Source organism: Fundulus heteroclitus, chromosome 24 (genome assembly GCF_011125445.2).
Source record: "Fundulus heteroclitus isolate FHET01 chromosome 24, MU-UCD_Fhet_4.1, whole genome shotgun sequence".
Lineage (NCBI taxonomy): Eukaryota > Metazoa > Chordata > Actinopteri > Cyprinodontiformes > Fundulidae > Fundulus > Fundulus heteroclitus.
The window spans coordinates 19,914,619-19,938,130 of record NC_046384.1 but is presented as its reverse complement, the minus strand read 5'-3'; the positions used below and the strand labels follow the sequence as shown (position 1 = coordinate 19,938,130).

General features: G+C 41.1%; 1 protein-coding gene across 1 annotated transcript in view; it reads left to right on the top strand.

Moving 5' to 3' along the window:
- Positions 1-21,531, top strand: part of LOC105935474 (collagen alpha-1(XXVIII) chain) — a 43,809-nt gene extending 22,278 nt beyond the window's left edge. The window contains exons 15-36 of the mRNA XM_012875866.3: positions 756-824; positions 1,436-1,504; positions 3,031-3,099; positions 3,285-3,353; positions 4,594-4,665; positions 4,744-4,812; positions 5,195-5,266; positions 5,384-5,452; positions 7,347-7,415; positions 7,731-7,799; positions 8,228-8,296; positions 9,781-9,849; positions 12,941-13,009; positions 13,159-13,227; positions 13,324-13,404; positions 13,623-13,658; positions 13,747-13,783; positions 13,927-14,484; positions 16,627-16,919; positions 17,006-17,228; positions 18,768-18,962; positions 19,084-21,531. Of these exons, the coding sequence (XP_012731320.2) occupies positions 756-824; positions 1,436-1,504; positions 3,031-3,099; positions 3,285-3,353; positions 4,594-4,665; positions 4,744-4,812; positions 5,195-5,266; positions 5,384-5,452; positions 7,347-7,415; positions 7,731-7,799; positions 8,228-8,296; positions 9,781-9,849; positions 12,941-13,009; positions 13,159-13,227; positions 13,324-13,404; positions 13,623-13,658; positions 13,747-13,783; positions 13,927-14,484; positions 16,627-16,919; positions 17,006-17,228; positions 18,768-18,962; positions 19,084-19,091 (2,403 nt within the window). The 3' untranslated portion in view covers positions 19,092-21,531. The remainder of the gene's footprint in view (positions 1-755; positions 825-1,435; positions 1,505-3,030; positions 3,100-3,284; positions 3,354-4,593; positions 4,666-4,743; positions 4,813-5,194; positions 5,267-5,383; positions 5,453-7,346; positions 7,416-7,730; positions 7,800-8,227; positions 8,297-9,780; positions 9,850-12,940; positions 13,010-13,158; positions 13,228-13,323; positions 13,405-13,622; positions 13,659-13,746; positions 13,784-13,926; positions 14,485-16,626; positions 16,920-17,005; positions 17,229-18,767; positions 18,963-19,083) is intronic.
- The last annotated feature ends 1,981 nt before the right edge of the window (positions 21,532-23,512 follow it).

Here is a 23,512-nt window from a genome sequence, read left to right as displayed (position 1 = left end):
TTACAGTAGACAGGATGAACAAATCCTAATCAAAATCAAAATCAAAACAATAATAAATAAATAATAATAATAATAATGATGATAATAATAATAATAATAATAATAATAATAATAATAATAATAATAATAATAATAATAATAATATATAAAAAATTTAAAAAGATTGATGTTACCTTCTGGATTCTTATGGTTCTTTGTAAATTGAGAAATATTGTGTTTGTTTTCTTCATTAAACTCGCTCATATACAGAAGCGGATAGTGCTGGCTTCTTCCAAAGTAAATCTTCATTGAACTGGACTTATCCTAATTGGAAATTTCTTAGGCTGAATAAAACAGTATTGAACTGCAGGTCTATGGGTTTGAATTGGACCTATTAAGTTGTTGTTTAGTGCTTTGGGATTCCTGATAATTAATAATGTGAATGTCAGTTTCTTCCTAATATCATTTGTGGTCTCCTTTATTTCTTGAATAATATAACTTAATATTAAGCTTTTAACCAGAAAGATATTATAAAGTCTTTACTTGGCCTTTGAACTAATATAAAATTAAGTTCTTTGTTCTTTATGTGAATACTACACTACAGAGGACACTGAAAGCAAGCTTTTATGTGTATGAGTGTATCTTTTATCAAAGCAACTGTGAAAGACTTTATACTTTTGCTTATATGGGGCATATGGTCTTGCTTTGCCATTCCTGTGAGCACATCTAATATTTCAAAAGTCAGAATGCAATAACTTCTCTGTCCGCCTTCACAGGGCGAACGAGGCATAGAGGGGCCACGGGGGCCCAGAGGACAGCCGGGCCCAGGAATCAAAGGAGACAAGGTAGAGTACAGAGAGGCCATAAATGAGGCGCCTCGCTGAAAAGACTTTACAAAAGCAGAGAAAGCTAGAAAGCTAGAGCCCTGTTGTGAAGGAGGCCAAAAGTTGCCAGAGCCACGGATAAATGCACTGAGCATGGTGTTATATAGGAGGTCACGGTCTACAGGCTGTGAATCGCAGTTAAAGCCTGAATGGTGTAGGAGGACTGCAGTTTTATGGTTTGGGCTCTTGAATGTGGAAACATTAACACTCTACTGCTGCATTCAGACATCAGTGTAATCGTAAGGTTTTTATTTGTCAGAATGTTTTTGCAGAACTTTGAAACCATCTGGATTTCTTTTGCCTCACAGATGTAGACATGGCTTGGAAATGCTGAACTGATTTGCAAAAAAAAAAAAGGGCTAGGAAGTCACATAAATTCTTTTCTGCTGTTTAGAGGATCTGATATTTTTTTTTTTTTTTTTTAGACAAGCCATAGTTACATCGAATGGATGCAATGCAGCCGATCAGCGGAGTCCAAATGATATGTGTAGAGAACGAATTAAGCACTGCGCTTTCTACAAGTAATAAATTATGAAAATGTATTGTGATTTTTGTAAACCACATTCTTACAGGGGGATTTTGGCCCTCCAGGGTTTCCAGGGCCCCTTGGCCTCCCAGGTGTAGGCATCCAAGGAGAAAAGGTATGTAGCTGGTTGTTAAACTAAGGGCTATATTTGCAACATTTTCTAATGTGTTTCATTAAGCCCCAATTTGACAGGATGATGATCATTGATTTTTTTGTTTTTGTTTTGACTCACCATTACTGATTAACCCAACCTTTGACAGGATCATTGAATTCAATGAAATCGAAAGTAGCAATGACCAATTAAGGGATCATTGCTAGCAGGCTAGCGTTGCCATTGTTTTCAGGCACCTTGTGTTCGGTCCCCTCCGCAAATAACACTCAGTTGGGTCTGTCAAATGGGCTCAGATGACCCCACACCAGCACCACCACCTCCAGCATCAACCATTGATACAAGGCAGGAAGCATCCATCCTTGCATGTTGTGTACACCAAAATATAACCCCACCGCTTGACACAACTGTCACTGAATAGATGCACTTTTTCTTCCCTTTCTTCCCCACTCTAAAGCTTAGTTTTAACTTAAAAAGTTGTCTTCACCGTACAGGGGCGGAGCTAGGGGGGGGGGGGTGCAATGGACCCCCCTAAAATCTGAACGGTTAAATATGTCAACTGTGGATGTTATTGTATATATATTTGAGACACATCTGTACAAGGGGTGTGCAAAATAATCGTCATGATGATGCATCGCGATTCTAATATTCGCGATCCAATGCATCGATTCTTGATGCCAAGTATCGATTATTAATTTAAAAAAACGAATAAATAAAATGGATGAATGGTTGGCGAAAATCAGCCAGAAACAAGTGGAATACAACTTCCAGTCCAGTAGATGTCGCTGCGGATGTGTTGACGCCCGCTGCCTTGTGTCACAAGCATTTCCGGCCGTGGGATACTGCGACGAGTCGTTCATAAACAAAACATGGAAGAGACTGGGAAAATTCGCCCAGCTCCATCTAATGTCAAGTCAGATGTTTGGACACATTTTGGCTTTAAAAACAAAGAAGGTAAAAACAAAATTGATATGACGCACCCAGTTTGCAAACACTGTTACATCGTAATGAAATACTGTGGGAACACAACAAACTTAAAAGCACACATGCAGAGGCGCCATCCAGAAAAACAAGAGCCGCCAGCGCTGCAAGCACTGATTAAACAAACAACACTCGATTGCAAGCTAGCCCCAACTTCTACACGCGCAAACATTTGAATGTTTTCATTTCATTGGTTTAAAGGGCCACTGAGGCCATGTAAACGACACTGATCCTTATTTTGTTATTTTAAGTTTTATAAATCCTAAGCACTTTTTGTCAGTGTGTCCACTCCAGTAACAGTAATCTTTGTTTTCATGGCAATACCTCCAAAAGGCGTTTCAATAAATACAGCTATGTATGAATACAGTTGCTTTCAGTTATGCATCAATTGAAGACACTATCCAGATCATACACAGCCTGTCAGCCACTGGTAATGGCTGTATTTTATTCCAACAGTGTTCAGTAAAAATATTGCAATGCATTGCGATGCATCGCAATAATTCAAGTATCGTGAGGCATTGTGATAGAATCGCTTTTTGTCTTCCTTGCAGGGAACAGAAGGTCCAAGGGGGCCACCAGGAATAAGAGGCCCACAGGGAGAGGGTTTTCCTGGACCCAAGGTTTGTTTTAAATCGGACCCAAACATTATGAGAAATCAAAGTTGTATTCACTTGTCACATATTATATATATATATATATATATATATATATATATATATATATATATATATATATATATATATATATATATATATATATATATATATATATATATATATATATCATTGAAGGTATATTGTTATAGGGAGACCAAGGGTTGCCAGGTGAAGTTGGGGCTCCAGGAGAAAGAGGAGCTGGTGATCCCGGTGCGAAGGTGAGTCATGGGGTTCTTTTGATTTAAAAGGCCACAATCATTTATAGTCCCCTTCACACTGGATCAATACCACTCTATGTTGTTTGGGATCTGCCCCATTGTTTGAACGATGCTGATTCACAGCAAATCGGAAAACTCACATTTTTATGTAATGGAGAGTCTGACACTGTTGTACCTTTTGTACGCCGTGTTTCTCTGTCTGCTGCTTTTCTTATTAGTGCTACCAACAAAGGTTCACTTGGATATTTCCTACCAATCTGCTTAATTGATTTATGTGGAAGGTTTTATGCACCCCAGCTACCAGTTTTTGCTTTACTGTGGAGGAGGAAACACCGGCATATTCATCAGCATCCTAATACCTTAATAAAAATGCAGGCGAGAGTTTATTTTTCTGCACTAAGAGTTGTGAGCTACAACCTGTGGCAACCTGGGCCTTATTTTTAATCTCACTCTGGTCTCTGAGCACTGATCTTTGGTAGTGCAGTCAGAAGGTATGAGGCAAAATCACTGATCACTTATCCTATCAAGGTTATGAAACCTAAAGCTATTTTGGTAAACTAATGCAAAATTACATTAGAAACTCTACAAGGTGATTCTTGTCATTTTCCTTCTCCTCCTGCTGCCTAATACAGTGAAATTACTTATTTTTGATTGGATGGAAAATGCTGATTTTCCAGCTCTCCTACACGACAACTCCCAGCTTTATACGCGCAACTTGGAGGTGTGCGCGCTTTTCTCCAACTAAGAGCCCTATTCCAGGTGGAAAGCCGTTTACGCAGTTTTTTTCTTTTTTTTTTTAATGGCATTGTGATGTTGAGGCTAATGGGTGACATCCTTTTGACTGCAGCCAGAACAATAGTGGAACCAGATGCGCAAAGCAGCTGTGCAAAAAAAAAAAAAACAGCCTTCTCATCAAGCCAGTCTTGCTTCAAATCCCCTTATAACCAATCTGCGCAGGTGTGCAATACTTATATTTTATGGATGATGTACCGTTGGTGCTACCAGGCTCAATCACACTGCATCCAGGACCCAGAAATGCTGCCACCTAATGATCAGCAGTGCATTTTGTTTTCTACACAATCCAGAAGACCTCTTCAAGACCCTCTAGGGACCGCCCAAATGCTGACTGATTTTTAACGTCATAGTTTGGTCATTGTCTGGTGTGAACGAGGCCTGAGTTTAATATGGTGCGGAGGTCTGCGGTCCATGCACTTTAGAAGAACCTAACATTTGTCTGCAGGGGGAGCCAGGATCACCAGGACTGTCAGGTTTGCCTGGGCTTCCTGGAGAGGACGGCGCTCCAGGACAAAAGGTAGTTTGGAGCATTTTCTTCATACCTCTATATGGAATGAAAAGCACATTTATTGAACCTCAGAGTCTGTGGCTTTAGGGTGAACCAGGAGCCATTGGTCTGAGAGGTCCAGAAGGCACGCCAGGGATTGGCACTCAGGGTGAAAAGGTACTCAGTTTAACTTTTTCCTTCTTCATTCTCATAGCATGGGGAGGATTGTTCGTTCAATCAGCTTGTGCATGCCACAAAAGATGATGACCCCCAACGAAGACCGTGCTTGGTAGTGACGTATTGGACGAAGTTGTTTTAGCTTTTAATTGGAGCATAACATATATTGAGGTTTTTTTTCTGTTTAGTGTACCTTAAGTGTATTAAGACCACTTCCTTTTTTGGGAGGGTGGGGCGGATTAATCATGCATAACTGGTATTTTGTTGTTACACTCTTTTTTTTCTTGTGAAAGCCCTTGGTAGACGTGTACGTACATTAACAAATGAGTAAGAGACTCACAGCTACGGCATAAATAACCATATATTCTACACGGCCACTCAGGGTGACCAAGGCCAAAGAGGAATAAGAGGCTTGACGGGTCCGCCTGGCATTGCCGGACCCTCGGGACCAAAGGTAGGAATCCTTTGAGCCATTGTTAGTTAAAACTGTAAACAATCTGTGACAGGATGATGACTGGCAGTTAATGAAAGGTCGGGAGTTAATGATTCGGTTGAATTAATGTTTAATCAGGGGGAGCCAGGGGCACAAGGGAGGCCAGGATCTGTTGGTCCACCAGGACGTTTCATTACTGGACCCAAGGTATGAGCGCTCAGTTCTCGCAGTGAAAAACTTCACTATTCCTGCATATTTTCAGGTTTGTATTTAGGTGATTATTACGCGCCGGTTCGTTTTGTGTGAAAGCAATTATCGCTTGTTTCACAAAGATGTCATTATAGTTCAACTGAGATGAATATGTTAAATTCCCTGAAGAGAAATTTTGATTCTTGCAGCAGGCAAAATACGGAAAGAACTATGTGCCATTATTAAAACTACAGTGAGGTTCATTATTAATAAAAAAAAAGTTGTGTGGGTATTGAAAAAAGTTATAGAAGGGGGTGACAATGACAGAAACTGGCATTCATGATACTTATGGAGTTTAGTGAACACACACACCCTAAGTCTGACCCTATGCACACAAATAATGGGTTCTGCAAGTACCTTGAAAATATCCTTGAGGACATTAACTGAAACTATGTTTTGGCTGACACAGATGATGTCTCTGAAACTTCAAAATGAATGTTTTCATGACCCTGAGTCAATCATCTATTATTGTATACCTTCTGTTCTTCTTTCTTACTGAATTTAAAGAGTGAGATGCAAAATAAAAGAGGAGAATCCGGTTTGTTTTTAATGACGCAGTGCAACATGTCTTCCAAAGTCCCGTGTGATTGGTTGGTCAGCTTGGTTAGGTCTTCAGACCAGACAGATCGAGTCAGAAAGTTGCATAGTTTTTTTTTTTTAGGACCAGATTGGATCAACTTGTGAAATTTAACAGTGGTAATTATCGCCAAACCCTTAGCCTTCTCAGAACACGTCTCCAATAATTAGGATCTTTGTCCCTGATTGCATTTTAAAACTGTAATCTGGCTTTTTGTTAAACTTTGGAGTCTGAAACTCTCTTATCAGCTTCAGCCAGCATCTTCAGAAGGTCCTTTTTGCTTTTCTTTTGGGAGCTGATTAGTACATTTCTCACCAAAACATGTTCATCTCTGGGACGCAGAACCTCTCTCCTTACTGGATGGTACGATGGCTTCAAACTCCGGTGTTTATCCTTGTGTATAATTGTTTGCACCTTCAGGCATGTGAAAATGTGAGGTGCATGATTCTTGTCCAGGTATTGTTCCTATTACGTCACACAATGAAGTAGTGGGTTTAAAGGTGTCACCTTGAAATACTACAGCAGAGATGCCTCCATTTAAATCAGGAATTGTGAATTACCCTGTGGGAATCTTGCAAAGCCGTTACACCAAAGATACCATAATACAAGTGTCTGTAAACCTCTGAGTTTAGAAAGAGAGAAAAAAACATAAACAAATTTCCATTTGGGCAGAAATGTATGAATTCTATCTGAGGAAATATGTTTATTTTTATTTAAAGTCAGACAGTGAGCAAAAATAGGTTACGGTTCTTTTTATACAATAATACACCTTTTTGGTTGGTCAGTTCACTGACCCTAGTCTGACGTGGGTTTTCTTTCCAGCTCACTTGGAATACTGCAAGCTCCAGGGTGGCCACAAGGGGCCGCTAATGAGGGTTTATTACCGTGGACTCCCCAGCTCATCCCTTAAAATTACAAACTCAAATTCTAGCTTTTGGTTGGGTTTTTTGCACCTATTAAATCAGCTTCTCCCACATTAAAATGAGCCTTTAGATAAGAAGAATACTCACTATAATATATGTTTCAGAAACCTTTATTTATAAAAGCTGTAAGAAGCTGCAGAACATTTCTATAGATAAATATCCAGGTGTGCCTATGCCACAGCATTGAAGTAAACTAAACTCTTCTATTTCCACCATGACCTCTGGTTCACTTCCTTTCTCATACATTTGGAAATACTTACAACAAAAATGTATTTAATTGTGTGGCTTTATTGGCAATAGTATGTACGTGTCATCTATATCTGAAATCTTTATGCTTTAAACCTTGTTGTAGGGTGACCCTGGCCCAAGCGGTCCTCCTGGTCCGATTGGGGAAACTGGCTATGGACTTCCTGGCCCAAAGGTAACAGAAAGTATTTTCTGGTGGAAAATATGTCTAAAATGGAAATAATCATGAAAGAACTACGGGAAGGATGAAATTCCTGCCTGTAGAGACCGATCTTAAATATTTAAGTTCTTACATGTCCTGACTAGATAGTGTTTGTTTGGAAAAATCAATGATCAGCTAGCATTAATGGGAGGCAGAACTGAGAGAAAATCAAAAATATGGAACTAAAAGCAAAGATTGTTTTGTTACCCTTGTATCAAATGTTTTGCATTTCTTAATATCATTTGTGTGGAAAAGTCATCTACCTTTGGATTGATTGCTCTGTTATAGGGGGATCGAGGGGATCGAGGCCCCGCTGGTCCGTTTGGTCCCAAAGGAGACGGCTATCCCGGCCCCACGGTGAGAAAACCGAGGCCGGCAGAACGTTGCCTATCCATCAACCTATAATTCTCAACATGAGCACCATTCATCACACATTACACCCAGTTCTCCATCATCTCTCTCTGTGTTTTCCACGTCAAGTTCATCAGTTCCAGCTGTCCATCCATCTGTTAGACATTTATTACCCAAAAGTTGCAGATGTCCTGTGCGCTCCTGCCGCAAACGCTCAGAACAGACATCGGGACATTCAGGCTGGGATGAGTTCCAGTTTAGAAAGAAAATAACGTGTCCTTAATACCTAAATAATCCACGAGATCTGGTGTTTTAGCTACTGTCTGGCAGACAGTTAGACCAGACCACATTATTGTCAGCAGTGTAAATTAAATGAGTACAAACCAGCGAAGGTGGATATTTTTTTCTGATGAATGATTGTCTCTGTTGTTTAGGGTCCTCCTGGTATGCCGGGGCTTCCTGGAGAACCTGGGTCCGAGGGTGTGGGCATCCCGGGACCAAAGGTGAGAACGCGTCTGAATCAGAAAGATACCACGCTCCTTCCATGATTCTAACTTTATAGTTGACCCCTGAAATCCAACAGAAAATTAGATTTGAGTAAAAATGAAACAGCCAGGAGAGCCAGTAGTTTCTGGTTTTGGATGCATTTAGATTGAGGGTCCCTGAAGAAAGAGAAGCCTATGGTTTCCTTTCTGAACTACTTGTCCTTGCAGAGGACCTGGATATCTAAATCAGGGCCACATCCTGACTGATGGAGACCCATTCTAGTGTCATTAGTTTTTAGACTGATCACAGTTTGTTGGTTTCTGTTTATCCAACCTGCGTCTTGAGAGCTTAATAGAGTTGGGATGAAGAACTGGAGACTTAAAGGCCAACACCTACGCTGGAAAACAGACATTTGTTCTCTCTGTCGAGGCCCCAAGAACAAGAACAAGGTGCTTTCTGATCAGGACATTTCATACTTAACAAGACCTCAAGTGCAAAATGACCTGGGAAGTCCTTACAGGCTTCTACTGCAGCACACTCGACTTAACCTTCATCGGATACCACACACACACACACACACAAAAAAAAAAATTCAGCGCAGAACATTCAGCCGGAAACAAGCTGCAAAAACTCCCAAACCATGATTGGAGAAAAAGAATGATGAAAAATGTTTGTTTTTGCAGCCCTGGGAGAGAGAACTTTGCTTCTAAATCCTAGTTTTTGATGGTCTTGTTGTCAGAAGGTTGTTTACATGTGTATTCAGACACTCCCACCTGCTGCCAGTACTGGGTAAGCTCTGCAATGGTGGCAACATGATTGAACGCTCCTTTGGATGAGATGGTCCTGGTGCTGGCTTGTCAGTCTTGGACAACTTGGAGGCTTTTCTTTTCGGCTAAAAGTTCTTGATAGTCCAGAAAACTGTTCTTTTGACAATATTCCTCAGGAATAAAATTAAACATCTGCCAATGTTGATGGTATTTGTCATTTATTAGATCAAAAGCTTGCAGGTAACTGTTTCAAAGTCAAAAATTGTCAATTTTTAGTAGAAATCGATTGATCAAAGCTTTGTGGCCAATTTCCAATCTCAGGTTTCTGTGAGACTGGACTCAAATTTGTCTCAAATATTATTGCTGAGTTTTGAAATATCTGAATATGTTGTCCTGCTGGGGTCAATAAAAGATCATTGGCGACTTTTTTTGTACTCAGAAAAGTTGCCAATGAAACGACCAAAACTGCTAAAGGCCAAAATATTTGTTACACCTTTTTTGATCTTTCTGATTGTGTGGTATGGTGTGTTCACTGATCAGGAAGACATCGGATTTTTGAGTTTCTGCTCAATCAGGGCAAAACCAGGGACCAGCCAATTGTGCTTACTAGCTCTACTTTTTAGTGGCGATTAATAACATTTGTTTTTACTCAGTATTTGCATATTGTTGAAATGCACGCTCCTGGTGTTTATGTGTTCTTACTGTGTATCTTGCGTGTTTTCGCAACTTTTCAGGGGGATGTTGGATTTCGAGGGTTGCCTGGTCTACCTGGCCCACCAGGAGAAGGCATCCAAGGACCTCCGGTAAATTTAAAAGCATTTTAGATGCATTTTTTTTTTGTCCAGGTGTGGGACTTTCCATTTACATTTTTTGTAACCTTTGAAAGCCGAAAGTTGTACATTCATGAGTCAAAAGAAGGATTTATTTATAATCTTGGTAAATATTTGGCTTTTCTTACACGCTCTGGCATTTAATCTTCAAAAAAAGGCACATTTCATTCTGTATTTTAAGGCCACAGCAAAGGTATTTAAAGTTTTTACACATTTTGTCATATTTCCACAAATCAGCTTTTAATATATGTGATTGGGTTGACATGACAGACCGACACAAAGTAGCACATAATTCTGCAGTAAAAGTAAATTCTGCAATGGTTTAAACATTTTTTTTCACAGATACAAATTTAAAAAGGTTGGCAGGACGTTTTTATTTGGCCCCTGTAACTCTGCTAACCTGACTCCGCCAGATGGATTTGCTCCGCATATCCATCTGGAAACCTTCTGTTGAAGTAATTTTGGGAAGGGGCGAAAATACTGGTTAGCTGATTGGCCTATGTTGGTGATAGACGGGCCAAATAAACCAATCAGATCAACGAAGCATATGACGTACTAACAGCGACGATGAAAACACAACCACAAGCTCTTGCCGAAACCAGTCGGGAGAAGAGCAAAAACATCTTTTCCTCTGAGAAAAGCCTCCAGAGCAGTGTTTTGCTCTTCTTTCAGCAATGAAATACTCTGTAATTCCGATAAAACTTGTTTGATAGCCACGCTAACGCTAGTTTCCTCGGCTGAAGCCGCCATGTTCTTTAGACTGAACTGTCGCGCTTCTCGTTGCGTCACACCTCAACCCGCCTCAAAGCCAACGCTGATTGGACGTTCGTTTGGTGAACGGCTCCAAATTTTCATTAACGGAAAGTAGCCAGACTGATCTGCGAGTGAAACCTTGAAAGCTCGCGAGATCAGGATGGTCTCACGAGGCTATAACTCTGGTACCCCTAAATAGAATAGGTATAAGAATCTACTACTATTACTTTTGATCAGGTACTCCACAGAGCTGGCACTTAGCCATGTAGGGGACGCAACCAAATATGTGGAAGAGGGTGTTGTGGTCAGATGGGCCCAAAATTGAACTACGCTGCCTGCATGTGTGGAATAAAACAAACACTGCTCATCACCTGAATACTCCCCTGAAACACGGCGGTGGCAGCATTATGCTGTCATGGAACCTGATCAGAGCTGATGGGTAGATGGATAGAGCCAAACACAAGGACATCCTGGCTACAATGTAAAAATTTGATTCGCAGCACTTTCATGTGCTATGATGGCCTAGTCAAAGTCCAGATCAAAATCCAGTGGTTATTTCTGTGCAAAACTTGAAAATTACTGTTCACAAATGCTCTCCATCCAATCTGAACCGGGTTTGTTTCTTAAAGAATAATGTGCCAGAAATGTCCATCTCTGCATGTACACAGCTAGTAGAGACAAGCCCCAAAAGACGGGCAGATTTTAGCATCTCGAAATGTGCTTCTACAAACCAGGTGAGCTGAATACAAAGGCATGCAGCTCTCGCCAGATTTTTATTTGGAAAACCCACCATCATTTTCTTCCGATTCCATAATCCTTCCTCTGCTTTGTGTTGCTTGTGAAACTTTCAGAATGGGAAAGGTAGCCATCTTCATAAGCGTATTTTATATAATCACCCCCACCGCGCCCTGTCACACGGGTGGAGTGTGATTCTGCAGACGCGTGTGTGATGAGGAACACTTGTTCTAGCAGGCCTTGATTGAACAACACCCAGCGCTCCGTGCGTCCTCGCAGATCCCCGTCCTCGCTCCCCGCGGGCTGCGGACCAACGTCTCTGCAGGTCGCAGCGCTTCCGCAGTCATTTGCAGGGGGCGAGATTTAATTAGGGACGCAGATAAAGTCTCCAAAGGCGGAACAAAGTGAGGAAACATGTCACCCTGACAGATGTCAGGCCTTCTCCACGCTGACTAAATGATGTTAGACACGAGACAATGTTAGGATATATGGCTTTAATTCTGAAATAACTTTAAAAGCCATCAATAACATCTAGATTTGCATCAAGATCTGCTTTCAACAGCTAATTAGCTTGGCATTTAACATTGTCGTAAAGTTCCTTTTGAGTACCACTAAACGTAGCTGAGGACTTGAGAGACAAGAGTGGTTATTTTTTTTAAGGTTATGCGTCCTGTCCCGTTGCACTGACAAAGCAGGAAGAGATCATCAAGCCAGCAGTCGGACATGGTGGTGGTAGTGTTATGGTCGGGGGCTGCTTTGCCGGTTCAGTACCTGGGCGACTGGCTGCAATCGATGGAACTGCAAGTTCTGCTCTCTAGCAAAAAATCCTGAATGAGAACGTCTGTTATCAGTTTGTGAGCTTAAGCTTACACACACCCGTTGGCCGAGCAAATAAATGTGGCCTAGTCAAGTTGAGCTGAGGTGCTGAGCCAGGACCTTGTGTTCATGTTGGGATTAAAACTGTTCTGCAAAGTCAAGTTGGCCTGAAATTGAGTAATCAGTCAAGATGACATTTAAGTGAGACCAAAAAGGGCAAAATAGAAGAAATGTATAAAGAGGGTAAATACTTCAACATCACACTGTGTTCCATTTGCCTCCGACTTTAAATCCGGGTGTAACTTTATATTCACCGCGCCCTTGTTACTATCGTATCGCTGCGTAATTTGGATTACATTAAATTTGATTAAATTAAAAATAAATTCAATTAAACAACTCTCAGCTTCTTCAGCTTGATGGAGACATGCAAGATTTAATCTTTTAGAGAAGCTACTGGGGAGAATTCCCCACATAGTCAACCAGCAACCCAACTCCCCCCACTGCCCCAACAGCTCATTTTGGTATTCAACACAGGAAAAAAAAAGAAAACTGTTATTTTTTTATGCCAACATGCATCTTCTTTGTCTTCTTCTTTGTTGCCAGCTTTGTAACATGTGTCTGTACCTAAATAGTCGTTCTTTGTCCACTCGCTATGAATGTGCATATTTTTGTGAAAAAATACGGCAGTAATGATAGATGGAAGGATTTAACAGTAGCAGCACAGGCTAAGGCTCTTACCTGAGTGGGGTTGTTCTTGCAGGGAAACCCCGGGCGACCAGGTCCACAGGGACCTACGGGGCCACAGGGACAAGGAGTTCAAGGCCCCAAGGTAGGCTTTGGTTTCATGCCATCAATAAGTATCATTGTCAATTAACTCTGAGAGATACTAGTGCATTTCATTCAGGTCTAAAATGCACAAATATAGTTATATAATGTCTGTATGTTTTCGTGACTATTTTACGTGTGTGTGTGCTTCAGGGTGAACAAGGGGCCCAAGGTGTGACGGGGCCCAGAGGTTTACCGGGAGAGGGCTTTCAAGGAGCCAAAGTCAGTCAATATCTGGTTTTAAACCCTCCGCGTGGCAAATTTGGGGTCACGAGTCGTTGCTTGATTGCTGCTGCTTTGATTTGTTTTGTGCATTAGGGCGACCGTGGCTTGTCAGGAGAGAGGGGGCTGAAAGGATTCAAGGGGGAATTGGGCGATCCGGGAACGCCGGGACAACCTGTGAGTGGCGCTTTGATTGGTACAAGTTCTGGGGTGGGGGTGGATTTAAGTATTTCAGGTCATAAGTATGAAAAGTAAAGCTGAATGTGGGGCATATTTCTATTTCCTGAGTTCCATACCATCCATCCATCCATGGTGTAAACATTGCTTCTGCTTATTTAAGCTGGTATTAATTCAGAGATCTCAGCACAGTTTTGTTCATTGCATCCTCATCTTAGGGTCTGCCCGGTGTAAAAGGCGAAGCAGGCCTCACTGTGAGTCTCACTTCTTCATATCCTTTTCTCATCAGTTATTTAACATTGCCATTTATGAACTCATGCTCTGATGACGGATTCATTTCAGAGAGAGGACATCATTCGAATGATCAAAGAGATCTGTGGTAAAGTATCTCCCGATCTTTCACTTGTCCGCAGCGCACAATGCAACCGGAGAGGGTTTAGCTTCTGTCTGGCCTTATCTGTAGATGGTCAGATCAGATTTCCACCTACTGAAAGTGACATTGCAGCCATGATGTCATTCTAGGATGCGGGATCAAGTGCAAGGAGAGGCCCATGGAGCTGGTGTTCGTCATTGACAGCTCGGAGAGCGTGGGGCCGGATAACTTCGAGATCATCAAGGGTTTCGTGACCACTCTGGTGGACCGGGTCACGGTGGGCCGCAACGCCACCAGGATCGGTCTGATATTGTACAGCTTGGAGGTCAAGCTGGTTTTCAACTTGGCTCGCTACAACTCCAAAGAGGACGTCAAGCAGGCCATCAGGAACATCCCATACATGGGCGAGGGGACCCATACCGGTACGGCCATCCGTAAGGCCACACAGGAGGCCTTCTACAGCTCACGCCTGGGCGTCAGCAAGGTGGCCATTGTGATTACGGACGGGCAGACGGACAAACGGGAGCCGGTCAAGCTGGACATAGCCGTGAGAGAGGCCCACGCCGCCAACATTGAGATGTTCGCCCTGGGGATCGTGAACTCGTCGGACCCGACGCAGGCCGACTTCCTGAGAGAGCTCAACCTGATCGCCTCCGACCCGGACAGTGAGCACATGTTCCTGATTGACGACTTCAACACTTTGCCAGGTATGAATTGACAAACGGGCCAAACCAAAGGACTACATGTGGTTAGAATAGAAAAATATGCCATACACTGCAAAAGTGTTTCTGCCTCTGGAGTTTTTTTCACATTTTCCCATGTTGCGTTAAAGGAAAAAAATGCATGAGTTTCCAATTTCATTACAAAGCAGAATCTGAAAAGTAGAGTGAGCTTTTTGTATTCAGCCCCCCCTAAGTCAGTCATTTTGTGCAACCACCTTTCTCTTGGCTTTACTTGCTTTACGGATCCTTTTGAGCGTTCTTTTTAGCAAAGTGGCTCAATTAATACAATATTGGATGAAGAGCCTTGAAGCAGCTCTGGCTGTATTTTTAGGGACATTGTCCCTAAAAATACCTGCTTGTTTACCTCAAGCAGGTAAAATCTGCCCGAGTCTAAAGTCTTTACCGTTTGAAACCAGGTTCTGTTCCAGGATTATCCAGCATTTAGCTAGTCTGTTGAACATAAATGTACCGTATTTTCCGGACTATAAGTCGCTCCGGAGTACAAGTCGCACCAGCCATAAAATGCATAATAAAGAAGGAAAAAACATATATAAGTCGCACTGGAGTATAAGTCGCATTTTTGGGGGAAATTTATTTGATAATATACAACATCAAGAACAGACATGTCATCTCGAAAGGCAATTTTAAATAAAAATAGAACGGAGGCAACAACAGGCTGAGTAATTGTACGGTTAGCTTACGCTACATGACACAACTGAGAACGTGGCTGGTATGTTAACATAACATATTAAAAGCTATTCAGATAACTATAGCATAAATAACATGCGAAGAAGTTAACCAAAGCGCCCGTGTCACTCCAAATAACTAAAATCCAGTGAAATCTTCATCCTCTGTGTCACTTTCACTCCTAATAGCTGTTAAGAGGTTAGCAAAGCAAAGTATTGGTTCATTGCATTTATCTCAGAAGTTAGCCGTAACTTTCATCTGACCCAATAGTGTTGTAACTGAACAATCTGAGTATTATGAGCAACGCAAGCTGAAAACCTTGAACTCTTCTGCACTTTGTGCAGACATTGACATATCCACCTGAAAAAAACGTCATGAGAGAAGTGCAAATACCCTGTAGACTACGATTAAATGTTATTAGCTATCTCTGTCTCGTATGGGTGGCAGTCATACTAAATCTTCAGGTCTTGCTCCCTGAAATTCTGACAGCCGATTAAAAATCAAGCAGAAAAAAATCAAGCAGTTTGTTCTCATCCTTTAATATTTTGCAAGTTAAGGTTAAGGAGAGATTCTCTAACCGTCCTTTTCATTTCAGTTAATGATGTGGCAGTTGCAAAAAAAAAAGGGACTCTGGAACTGCAGGAGAGTAGTCCAAGTAGCATTAAACAAAGTCAATTCAATGAGGCTTAGTTCATTAGTTTAAGTGTGAATTTATTGCATTTTCAAGGACTTTGATAAAGAATAGGATTCAGTAAATCCTAAAGCCAGTTGAGTAAAGAAAAAGTCTTCTGTCAGTCCGGCATGACTTGATGGATAAACTGTACCGCTGTGACTCTCTGAAGGGATCGGCCTTGTTGTTGGCTCTGCCGTCCGCTGTTGGCAGAGGTGAAAGATGGAAGCTTTTGTGTGAGGCAGCACGAATGAAGCCAGAGAGCAGTGTGTTTTAATGCTAGGGCTGACACAAACCCAAACCAGCCTCCTCTCAGACGGTCACCTGCCAAGAGCTTCAGGCCGGGTTGTGTTTGCGGCACCGTTCTGCGATAGCTTGGTAGCTTTCGTCTCAGCCAGCTGGCCGGTGCTCTGTAGCAACAGGCGGGGGAGGGGCAGGGCTGTGTTACAGCAGCAAATAATTTCAGTTCCTCTGGCTATTTCTCTGGCTCTTCTTTCAAAAGGCTTTAAGCTGTGTAAATGACATGATGTTAATTTTTTTGGTGGATTTCAAATGAATCTTTTATACTAGATCCTGCCTGTCAACCATGTGTAAGTAGAAACCATGATGGGAATGTTTTTCTTTGTTTACCCCAGGATATGTAAGGGTCCCACAACAATCTGAAACTCATCTGATAGAGTTGGAACACTCCACTGAAAACCTTCCCGGACTCCTGTAACGATCCGTTGTCTCTTTCCTCCTTTGTCTTGCATGTGTGTGTTTCGTCTCAGCTCTGGAGTCCAAGCTAGTCAGTCAGTTCTGCGAGGATGAAAACGGAGCCTTGATATACAACAGAATAACCAACGGCTACAACGGCTACAACGGCCAAGGCAACAACGGCTACAACGGCAACAGAGGCGGCACCGGGAGCTACGCCACCGGTGGTTACGGGTTCAGGCCCATAACGCAGCCGGACATACTCAACGGCCGACAGACTGGCACTAACTCTGGTGCCGGCACTCACAGCCAGGGCGGTCGGACAGAAAAAACCCAGCCTGGCAGCAAAGGATCCAGCTCCGTCCACGTATGGAACGCAGTGCAACAAATATATATGTGGGTTAGTAAAGCGCTGTAAAGCCACAAGGCTCTGTTTGTTTGTTCCTTTCTCAGGGTGCAGGAGGGCAGCGTGTGACAGTAATAACCAACACAGGAAGCGACCGTGGGGACACATTTAACCGCGGCACCTCCGACTACAGAACTCCGCCCCCCGCCAGAGGGAGCTCGTCCGGGAGTGGAGGCTCTTCCTCATCTTCATCCTCTACAAACATAAGCACATCGTCGTCAGGCGTTTCTGTACAATATGTGCCTCCACCAAGACCAGCCCTTCCTAAAGGTACACACAATCTCCTCTAATTTCATATCTTTAGCAGTTGTCTGTTGAGGAAATTATCTTTAAACCTTACATTTGACAGAATCAAAGCTGCAGTTTGAAATTTTTGGGTTTTCCTCTAATCCCTCTGAACCCAACATCCCCACTCGGTCATGCTTTGGGCATGCTTTTCTTCGACAGGTACAGGGAAATTTGTCAGAGCTGTCAGGAAAATGTATGCAGCAAACTGGTTTACCTTCTGGTTTACCTTCCATCAGTGTCACATTAAATACACAGCTAGAGCTCTAAAGCAATGGTTAATATCAAATCATATACATGCGTTAGAATGACCTAGTCAAAGTCTAGCCTAAAATTCAATTGAAAATCTATAGTGAGACTTGAAAATACATTTTTTATAGATACTATACATCTAATCTGGCGAAGATTGGGCTATTTTGTACAAGTGGTAATAAGAAATATGAGGATCTAGATGTGCAAAATGGGTAGAGATCTATCCAGAAAGACTTGCAGCTGTAATTGTGGCAAACGGTGCTCCTACAAGGTATTGACTCAGAAGGCCTGAACACAAATGAATAAAACTGCGTATGTGAATTTTGACCAGAAACGATTGCTCTTTATCACGCACTAGCAGTCTATGGAGCCCCTAAAGGGACATTGAAGGAAAATAATGCAAAATAAAAGTTTAAAAAAATGTTTTTTATTCTTCTTCAATGTCCCTTTAGGGACTCCGCAGTACTCAAACAGGCACATTATTTTTTTTAAGTGGATGAACATTGGTAGTTTGCAGGAAAGTGGTAAACAGTAACCGTTCCTTTTGGTGAGCCCTCACCTGTCACTAGTGGCTGGTACTGTCAGTTCTTCACTTGCTAACATCATGAACTATGCTGGTGTATTTCAACTTCGATTTGTCTTCAGTTTATTTTTCCCCCCGGTCCTCTCTTTTGACTTTCATAACAAAAAAAAACGTTGCATCCTCACGACGCTTTCCTGGACAAAACTAAACTTCCTTAAAAGACTTTTAATGCGGCCGGCTATTCAATCCTTACCAGGGTGCGCCTGAGATAAAACGGAGAATCCCATTCAACCAGCCCCGGCTGGGATAATCACATGCAAAGTGAAGCAGCAACAACTGCTGGCGATAACCCGACGCTAAAACCCTCAAACTTCTGACAGTTAGTCAAAATCATTGCAGGAGTGGGGGTTGCAGGAGCCCCTGCAGTGACGCGACATGATTAGCATCGCCAGTGACGGAGCAGTCCGGTGTGTTTAGTGAGCCGGTGGCAGAGAGGGCACAGCTTTGCTCGATGTATCCTTCATGCCGCGTGTGCAGCGAAGCGAGGAACAGTCAGGCCAATTATTTTTGAAGTAGTGTGGCTATTATAGTGGAACCGGCCCCTCCCTGAAGAAACAGAGCGGAAACGGTCACTCTGGGGATGGATTTTTTTTTTCTTTTTTTCTGCAGCTATCTATTTTTGGTGTGTGTGAGTGTGCGTGCGTGTCTTTGTGTGTGATTTCTTACCCCCTTATCCCGTTTTCCTGCAGAGACCGTGCCCTTGGACCCTCGCTGCGGGCTGGTTCTGGACCAGGGAACATGTCGAGAATATAACATCCGCTGGTACTACGACAAGCAGGCCAACGCTTGCGCTCAGTTCTGGTATGGAGGCTGCGGCGGCAACAGGAACCGCTTCGACACAGAGGAGGAGTGCAAAAGGACATGTGTGGTTTCCAGAGTCATAGGTAAGCCTTCCCACTACATTGTTTTTGTGTTGTTGTTTCTTTTGTTTGTTTTTTCTTTGGTATAACCACAGACTTGATCTGTTTAAGTCACTGACCTTTCTGCATGTTTCTGTTTCTGCAGGAGGCTGAGCGAAGGCATCCGTCCACGACCTGCAGCGGGAACTTCAGGGAGGAGCCGCAAGATGCAGCCATTTTCCACCAGATTCCAGAAAGTTGGGTCACAATTTCTCAGGCAACTTCATGCACATTTCAGTTTGTGGCATTTCACAACTTATCGCAAAATTTATTCTGTAAAAAAAAAAAAAAAAACCCAGACGTGTTTCGGTTACCTTGGAGATCCGCGATCTTTTCCTCTCAGGTATTACAGATGGGCACTCCTGTCTGCTCAGCTTTTCTTCACCTACAGTTCAGTATATTTTGTTTCCCTCCCACTTAATGATTGCTGTGAAGATAGTGGAAGGACGGACTGTTTGCACAGCGCGGACAGTCACAGCTCTGCAACTTAACAAACAGCACCGGTGAATCAGAGTGGTTTAAACCCAAGCTGCAGCCATTACAACTTTTATTTGGCTTCTAACGTTCAGACCCAGTAACATAGTAGAGATTAGGTTTTTTTTTTTTATGTTTTCCGTCTTCCCTCTTTTTTTTTAGATTTTTGCTTCCAAGCTGTCGAAACCTTTATGGGATCTTTTGAGTGATGTCGATGAACATTTGGTCTGACTTTTTCACTTTTTCTCTGGATCTGGAGCGTTTTCACTCCAGCACCTGTCCATTTTCAGAGGAGATGGTTTTCTTTTCCTCTGATTGATGTATCATTCAGATCTATAAAAAGAAGACACCTGCAGATCCACATCTTATTCATGAATATTGTATTAATATTAGACTTTTATTACTTATTGAGACATTTTTTTTTCAGGGTGGAGTGATTACAAAACACACAAAACAAAAATCAAATGTGCAAATTTGAACAGATTTTGGATTTGCTCTGATTCAGCCACAACTGAAATTATACATGCTGGTTCAGATTATGAACATACAATCCACAGTAATATTTGTGTTATAATCCTTGGCATAGTTGAGGCTGCAGAATGAATTATTAGGTGATTTAACAAAGTATTAAGGCACAACCAGGCTTTTGGAGCTCATTTACTTTTCCTCCCTTTCAGAAAGTTGGACTATGCGTAGCCTCACGCTCTCTACATCATAAAAAAACTGTTTTTGAAAAGTTGTGCGGCGTTGTAAACGATTTGTCCTTCGGGATCTTTGCGCCGTCGAAGCACCCGGACGGATCAAACGTGCATCAGAACTGGCTGTGGAATAGATTAAGCAGGTTAATATTGAGCTTCTGGGATGGCTCTCACCTCAACACTATTGAACAGAGTCTATAATCCAGGCTGGTGCAACGAAATACACCGCTTTACATTTTGTAAACAAGAGGTGAAGAATCCGGCCAGAATTACACCAGATGCTGGTCCACTTGCAAAAGGTCTGTTTGTCTGTTTATTCATGTTTAAAATAAATCATTAAAGTTGTGTGTTGTATAACCATTCCATCCTGAAGAAACACCAGCGAGAAAGCACCTTTAATCCTCAAAATTATTGACTTTCTTACCAAGGATGGGCGTTTGCACCCTTCACCCCAAAACTCTAATCAACAGATAAACTAGATGCTTTGATTTAGGGTTAAAGTCGACTGCGATCACACCTCTGCTTTGGCAAGGGAATGTCACGAAAGCCAATTTGCGAGCGGGTGTGCAGTGGGGGCCAGTAAATGTAATGCAAGGCCTGATATTTAACACCGCTCCCTTTACTTGGTTGGTGTGGCCAGCCCGAGCGGTTGACTTGTGGAAGGTCTGTTGTCTTATGGTATTTGCAAGGAACTAATTGAGACGGCGTGCTACTGGAAGCCATTAGCAAAATTACCATTGTGTACTAGTTTTTAAACAAAATAAATACAAAAATGTCACAGACTTTGTTAAAGGGTGAATCTGTTACAGATCTATTGTTATTCCTGAAATCCACGACGTTAAGGTGCTGCAGTATTTCGGTTTTTGTCCTCCTATTTAGTGCGATTAATATTTTACATACATCTAATTCATAGCTTGCTAAATTATACCAAGATTAGAGCTATAAAAATTGAAAAGAAAAGTCTGAAAGGTAACAAAAAAAAGAGACCTTAAGTGAAAAAGCAAGAAATAAGAACGTGAGAGATGGTTGAACGCCGTTTTGCACTACTGTGCACACATTATGAATAAGTTTCTCTTTGTGAAATAAATATGTACATGTGTTTGTTTTCATCAATATAAAATGTGATTTTTTTTTCTATCAGTTTTTTTTATTTGTCTTCATGTTCGCTTGGGAGAAAACTTTTCAAACTGACGCACATATCGCCCTCTACTGGGCAACATAGGCTCCTGTCTCTGAATGCGGCGCTTCAGATTTCAGTGGGAGGCTGTTGGTTATTGTGTTACCCAGATGTACTGACTGCAGGAATGCATACTTACTGTAATGTGTAATACTTTGTTAAAAGTGTCAACCATTTAAATAAATCTGATCTTAATTAAACTATGCAAAAGGCTCATCGATGATTAACTTTATGGGTTTCAGAATGAAGTCAAAGATCAATTTACCATCCGTCCACCCATCCAGTGGTGGGCCATCAGTGCCACCAAGGTCCTCTCTGCTGGACTTACATCACCAGAAATCATGATAGTAAATATGATAAAAGTTCATTTAAAAAAAAAAATCCTAAATACACACCGTCAACTTCCTAAATATATATGAGAGTGAAAATAATAATAACTGGGAAGCATAGGTTTGCAAATATAAATCAGAACATGGTGGCATTCATTTGTAGTCAATCCCCGCTTACTTTGATACCCTAAATAAAATGCAGTACAACCAATTGCCTTCAGAATTGGTAAATAGAGTCCACTGGTCCCAGTATGAATGTAGCTTTTCGTGAAAGACTCAGATGTTTGCTAGAGGATGAACAACCAGCACCACGAAGACCAAGGAACACACCACCCAGGTAAATGATAAAGTTGTGGAGAATTTTAGCGACGGCTTATATAAGACAACATCCCAAGCATTGAACATCTCACAGAGCTCTGCTCAGTCCATCATCTGGAAATGGAAAGAGGGTGGCACAGCTGCAAAAACCAAAAAGACATGCCGTTTTACATTAACTGTCAGTCAGAGCGTGTTATAATTAACCTTGCCTGCAAGATAAATTCTTGCGGTATTTGTGTATTCACAAACACATGGGCTGCACACAAGCAATCTGGCTGGCCACATTATGTTATAATGTGTTTTTATGGCCCAATTAAAGTTCAGATTTAAATGCAATTAAGAATCTGCAGTAAATCTGACCGAACTTGAGCTAGCAAACTGAAAACCCTGAATCCGTTTCCATTTGAAACACACAACTTTGTGTTATTCTGTCACGTAAAAAATCCCTGTAAAGCACACTGGCTTTATATATATATATATATATATATATATATATATATATATATATATATATATATATATATATATATATATACATATATATAGTTATATAAAAAATGTATGTATGTATGTGTATATATATATATATATGTATGTATATGTATATATATATATATGTATATATATATATATATATATATATATATAAATATATATATATAGTTAGCTTAGCATAGCTTCAAGAAACACTGAAGGCACAGGAAAATGATAAGCATAGTATAAATATACTTTTTTTATTTAGATTTAAATATACCTTGGATTAAATTAATGTAATTATGAATTATATATATATATGTATGTATGTATGTATGTATGTATGTAGACACCCTCGTTTGGCTTCCTAGGTGAGCTGTTTTTAAAAAGATTAATGCCAGGTTTGATTACCGTAATCACAAGATAGTTAGCTTAGCATAGCTTCAAGAAACACTGAAGGCACAGGAAAATGATAAGCATAGTATAAATATACTTTTTTTATTTAGATTTAAATATACCTTGGATTAAATTAATTTAATTATGAATTATATATATATATGTATGTATGTATGTATGTATGTATGTATGTATGTATGTATGTATATATATATGTATATATATATATATATATATATGTATATATATATATATATATATATATATATATATATATATATATATATATATATATATATATATGTGTGTGTGTGTGTGTGTAGTGCAATAAAATGTGGAACACTTTAAGTAATGTGAATACTTTAGCAATGCAATGTAACTGCAGGATTATCTCTCTCACTTTTCCTAAAAAAAAACGCTGTAGCTTTAAGGAAGCGGCAGAGCTCTTACGCACGTCAGCTCCCCCTTTCTGCTTAAATTACATTTTAGAGACTCCTCGACATGTGGCGTAGTCTGATCTATCTTTAGTGCAGCCCGCAAGAGAATTGTTACCCAACTCCACGGTCTCTTCAGACTTTATCAGGCCGCAGAGATAAGACCAAATCAAATAAGCAGCTATTGAGCCAGACACATTATTTCTGGCAGTTCGAGCATTTTACAGGGAAATCG